The 4,780-nt window shown below is 48.5% G+C and overlaps 3 protein-coding genes across 3 annotated transcripts; 1 reads left to right on the forward strand and 2 right to left on the reverse strand.

The window, feature by feature from the left end:
* Positions 1-175: 175 nt before the first annotated feature.
* GGS23DRAFT_91096 (uncharacterized protein) lies at positions 176-931 on the reverse strand. Its single transcript, XM_051521388.1, has one exon. It carries the CDS (start codon positions 768-770, stop codon positions 378-380), a length of 393 nt encoding a protein of 130 aa, XP_051366913.1. The 5' UTR covers positions 771-931; the 3' UTR covers positions 176-377.
* Positions 932-2,157: 1,226 nt separating this feature from the next.
* GGS23DRAFT_91139 (uncharacterized protein) lies at positions 2,158-3,034 on the forward strand. The gene is made up of 2 exons (XM_051521389.1): positions 2,158-2,483; positions 2,548-3,034. The coding sequence occupies exons 1-2, from the start codon at positions 2,413-2,415 to the stop codon at positions 2,996-2,998; spliced, it is 522 nt and encodes a 173-aa protein (XP_051366914.1). The 5' UTR covers positions 2,158-2,412; the 3' UTR covers positions 2,999-3,034.
* On the reverse strand, positions 2,545-4,556 carry GGS23DRAFT_591588 (kinase-like domain-containing protein). Its single transcript, XM_051517749.1, has 2 exons — positions 3,153-4,556; positions 2,545-3,038 (listed from the first exon to the last, which is right to left on the reverse strand). The coding sequence occupies exon 1, from the start codon at positions 4,022-4,024 to the stop codon at positions 3,155-3,157; it is 870 nt and encodes a 289-aa protein (XP_051366915.1). The 5' UTR covers positions 4,025-4,556; the 3' UTR covers positions 2,545-3,038; positions 3,153-3,154.
* Positions 4,557-4,780: the final 224 nt, after the last annotated feature.

Below are 4,780 nucleotides of genomic sequence, written 5' to 3' on the forward strand. Positions count from 1 at the left end.
TGGCGATTTGAACCCAACCAATATACTTGTCCGAGGCGACGAGGTTGTCGGGATAATCGATTGGGTTTTCTCTGGCTGGTATCCGCATTATTGGGAGTACACGTCAGCGTGGTGCACTCACATCTTACTGACGGAGTGAGATCTGCTTAGCATTTCCTAGAGCCGTTCCCCGAGAATTGAGGATGGAGAGGACTAGGCAGAGATGGTGGGGAGAGTTCTAGAGGTATTCATACCGACTCTGAATTCCCTGTTGTTTTAAATACCCGCTTGACTCTTTTGTCTCATTGCTCGGAGATGACAGCATGATTGTTAGGTCCATTTGTCTAACAGCTCTCAGCCTGCCTTCAGCCATCATTCCGAACTTACTCTGATTCGTCCTAAGGCACAATCTCCCTGCCTTCCAACATATCCCACGTAGGCCTCGGCAAGTCAGTCAGTGTAACGTCTCTAAAGCGACCACCCTCCGTCTTTTCCCCCGCATACTGCCTCGCGACAGTTTCAATCTCTCCCCAATCTAGTACTGCTCTACCCACGGCTCTACCGTCCTCCCTTAACGCTCTCAACGCATTTGCGACCCAGGTGCGACCCCTCCAATCAGGGTCATCTTGCACAACAGGCACCTCTCGGAATATATTTGCCAGACGTTCCTCATCTATAATCTTGGCGACGAGAACGCGAACGAGTAGGTTGTTTGTGTTGCGTACATCGGGTAACTCAACCTCCTCGTATACCCAGCCGAGGGCCACAGGGTTTTTGACGTGGTAGTGCATGCCTCTGACGGGGTGTTCGCCTTCGACTTTAGGCCCGACCAGAAAGCCCCAGTGGTACCTGTTCTCGAATTGAAGTGTAAGGATATGGATCCAAGCTCGAGAAATTTAGGAGGTTACGTCACCTGCGCTCTTCATTGTTTCCGACACCACTAGGATAGAGAGCGACGTAAAGGCGTTTCTTGTTAGACACCATCTTTAGTGCTCCGTTGAAATTGTTGTAAATAGGAAGGTAAAGATGGTAGCGGTCCTATGGCATCTCTAATTCGATTAAATGTGAAGAATCCGCGAGCATACGGAGGCCGCGAAGAGATTCTTTATATGTATGAAGCATTTACATGCTTTGGTTCCCTCAATGAGAAAGAGTGGTATTCTTGGGCGCCCAAGGACCACCGAAATCACCAACGAGTATACAGACCAGTCCAATGAGTCCCCTGTAGTTCCTGTTAAAGCGGATCTCGGCTTCCCAAAGATTCTATTCACTCATTTTGAAACGACCATACAGGTTGGGCTGAGGTTTTCCCTTTACTCTAGTTACCACTGCCACTGCTGCTGCCGCACCAACACTACTACCTTAGCCACACCATCATCAACAAAGCTGCATCCACATGGCGCAGTGGTTTAGCGCCTGGCTGTCTACGAACCGTGCATGATGCCGCCACCCCTGTAGAGTCGAATCCTGCTATTACGGAAGCCCATATTGTAGTGGTGCGGTAGGACTAGGCCACGAAGCGTTTTTATATATATTTATATGGGTCTCGTATTTATATTTTTATCGATCAGATTTAAACCCGTAGATATTAGAACCTATAGTATTTATTTCTTTTTTACTATACTTTCTTAGTTGCCTTTCTTGCTATCTTATTTCTAGCTTTTTTTAGCTACTATTTTACTTAGCCGATTAATTAATTATAGCTATGAATACTTATAATTAATTAATCGGCTAAGTAAAATAGTAGCTAAAAAAAGCTAGAAATAAGATAGCAAGAAAGGCAACTAAGAAAGTATAGTAAAAAAGAAATAAATACTATAGGTTCTAATATCTACGGGTTTAAATCTGATCGATAAAAATATAAATACGAGACCCATATAAATATATATCCAAAACGCTTCGTGGCCTAGTCCTACCGCACCACTACAATATGGGCTTCCGTAATAGCAGGATTCGACTCTACAGGGGTGGCGGCATCATGCACGGTTCGTAGACAGCCAGGCGCTAAACCACTGCGCCATGTGGATGCAGCTTTGTTGATGATGGTGTGGCTAAGGTAGTAGTGTTGGTGCGGCAGCAGCAGTGGCAGTGGTAACTAGAGTAAAGGGAAAACCTCAGCCCAACCTGTATGGTCGTTTCAAAATGAGTGAATAGAATCTTTGGGAAGCCGAGATCCGCTTTAACAGGAACTACAGGGGACTCATTGGACTGGTCTGTATACTCGTTGGTGATTTCGGTGGTCCTTGGGCGCCCAAGAATACCACTCTTTCTCATTGAGGGAACCAAAGCATGTAAATGCTTCATACATATAAAGAATCTCTTCGCGGCCTCCGTATGCTCGCGGATTCTTCACATTTAATCGAATTAGAGATGCCATAGGACCGCTACCATCTTTACCTTCCTATTTACAACAATTTCAACGGAGCACTAAAGATGGTGTCTAACAAGAAACGCCTTTACGTCGCTCTCTATCCTAGTGGTGTCGGAAACAATGAAGAGCGCAGGTGACGTAACCTCCTAAATTTCTCGAGCTTGGATCCATATCCTTACACTTCAATTCGAGAACAGGTACCACTGGGGCTTTCTGGTCGGGCCTAAAGTCGAAGGCGAACACCCCGTCAGAGGCATGCACTACCACGTCAAAAACCCTGTGGCCCTCGGCTGGGTATACGAGGAGGTTGAGTTACCCGATGTACGCAACACAAACAACCTACTCGTTCGCGTTCTCGTCGCCAAGATTATAGATGAGGAACGTCTGGCAAATATATTCCGAGAGGTGCCTGTTGTGCAAGATGACCCTGATTGGAGGGGTCGCACCTGGGTCGCAAATGCGTTGAGAGCGTTAAGGGAGGACGGTAGAGCCGTGGGTAGAGCAGTACTAGATTGGGGAGAGATTGAAACTGTCGCGAGGCAGTATGCGGGGGAAAAGACGGAGGGTGGTCGCTTTAGAGACGTTACACTGACTGACTTGCCGAGGCCTACGTGGGATATGTTGGAAGGCAGGGAGATTGTGCCTTAGGACGAATCAGAGTAAGTTCGGAATGATGGCTGAAGGCAGGCTGAGAGCTGTTAGACAAATGGACCTAACAATCATGCTGTCATCTCCGAGCAATGAGACAAAAGAGTCAAGCGGGTATTTAAAACAACAGGGAATTCAGAGTCGGTATGAATACCTCTAGAACTCTCCCCACCATCTCTGCCTAGTCCTCTCCATCCTCAATTCCTCGGGGAACGGCTCTAGGAAGATGCTAAGCAGATCCTGCCACTCCGTCAGTAAGATGTGAGTGCACCACGCTGACGTGTACTCCCAATAATGCGGATACCAGCCAGAGAACTCCCAATCGATTATCCCGACAACCTCGTCGCCTCGGACAAGTATATTGGTTGGGTTCAAATCGCCATGCGTGAAAACTGGCCGGGGCCAAGGCCCATCTTGTTTATTGGCCATGTCCTTGACATCATCCCAATCTTCTTGGGTCGCTAGCTTAGGAATTTCGACTTCCGATGGCTGCAAGCCCCCCCTCAGCCACAAGTGGAACTCTTGAATAGTTTTGAAAGGGCCAAACCGGCGGCCGTTCGGACGAGGCATACGGCAATCGAATAACGACCCGCCCGTGCAGCTCTCCACCCCCGACCCAGGACGAGGTTGTAGCGAGCGTAGTTCTTGAATCATAGGCTTCAACTGCGCTAGGAGCTTTTCCTGTGATACTTTAGACCGAGAACCCCAGCCTCTGGGAATAGGATCTCCTTGGATTCTCTCCATCACGATGTATACGCGGCCATTATGTGTAAAGGAGCACCAGACCTTTGGTACCGGGATGGTGGTGTTGTCAGCGATAAATTTCATTGTTGCTGCTTCTGCCAAGTGGACAAAGGAATCGGATTTAACAAGTAGGCGCTTCGAGATAGGAATGCAAGCGCCTTGTCGACGAAAGAGCCGCGCGGTGGTCTTGAGGGCGAGAAGAGTTAGGAAGCGGCGGAGACGAGTGTTGTTGATGGCGGGGATTTCCGGGTCTGCATCCAGGCGTCTCGTGGATGTAGGCATTTTGAAGACCAAGCTTCACTCGTTTGAAAAACGGAGCGAGGATTCCGGTTTCGGAGAAGATGCTGGGGGAGAATTCCCACCAATCTATAGTACGCTCGAGGGTACAGTTTGTAGTAACGAACGAGAGGTGGCGTCGGTAACTGCTGTTCGCAGGTCTGGTTGGGGGGGTGGGCTGGGGGGCACGTATTGTTGCATGACGACTCTATCAGGAAGCAGTCAGTATCAGGCTTGACGCTGTCGGGCAGGAGGCTGGTATGATTCGGTGAGACGTTGTGCAATGGCTTTCTGATAAAATCGCGAGGTTTTGTCGGCGGATGCTGTTTTAAGGACTCGATCGGGGACCAAGTCGTTCCGTAGAGGGCAGAATTGAGCCCTGATAGGATATCCCTACCGTAACGAAATGGGGGGTGTTCAGGGAGTTTTAAGAGTCAGGTGGAGGCCAACGCTAGGACTCCAGGGCTGTGATATTAGTGACCATATGTCACCTGACCAACGGGCCTCGGGCCACCAAAAATCACAAAAGTCGCTAGGTACTTTCTACCAGGTATAACCGTATTATACTACGGAGTCGCATAGCTACAACTGGGAAAAAACTCCACTTTTCGGTACGTATACCCTAGGGGTGTGGTAGGTAGGAAGGTGCAGGTTGAATATTTAATGAGGTCTCAGATCAGCCCAAGTACCTTACCCTAACCTCTAACCAGATTAGGCGATTTTACCGAGCTTTTTCCCTGTTAACTAAATAGGATAGATCTA

The sequence above is a fragment of the Durotheca rogersii genome, assembly GCF_024521655.1.
Source record: "Durotheca rogersii strain YMJ 92031201 chromosome Unknown GGS23scaffold_122, whole genome shotgun sequence".
In the NCBI taxonomy this organism is placed as follows: Eukaryota; Fungi; Ascomycota; class Sordariomycetes; order Xylariales; family Xylariaceae; genus Durotheca; species Durotheca rogersii.

What these genes read in the sequence shown, in the direction of transcription:
- GGS23DRAFT_91096 (XM_051521388.1), bottom strand. Translation starts at nt 770, where the DNA reads ATGCACTACCACGTCAAAAACCCTGTGGCCCTCGGCTGGGTATACGAG.
- GGS23DRAFT_91139 (XM_051521389.1), top strand. Translation starts at nt 2,413, where the DNA reads ATGGTGTCTAACAAGAAACGCCTTTACGTCGCTCTCTATCCTAGTGGT. An exon ending in GGAAACAATGAAGAGCGCAG is followed by an intron (nt 2,484 to 2,547) that starts GTGACGTAACCT and finishes ATTCGAGAACAG; the next exon opens with GTACCACTGGGGCTTTCTGG.
- GGS23DRAFT_591588 (XM_051517749.1), bottom strand. Translation starts at nt 4,024, where the DNA reads ATGCCTACATCCACGAGACGCCTGGATGCAGACCCGGAAATCCCCGCC.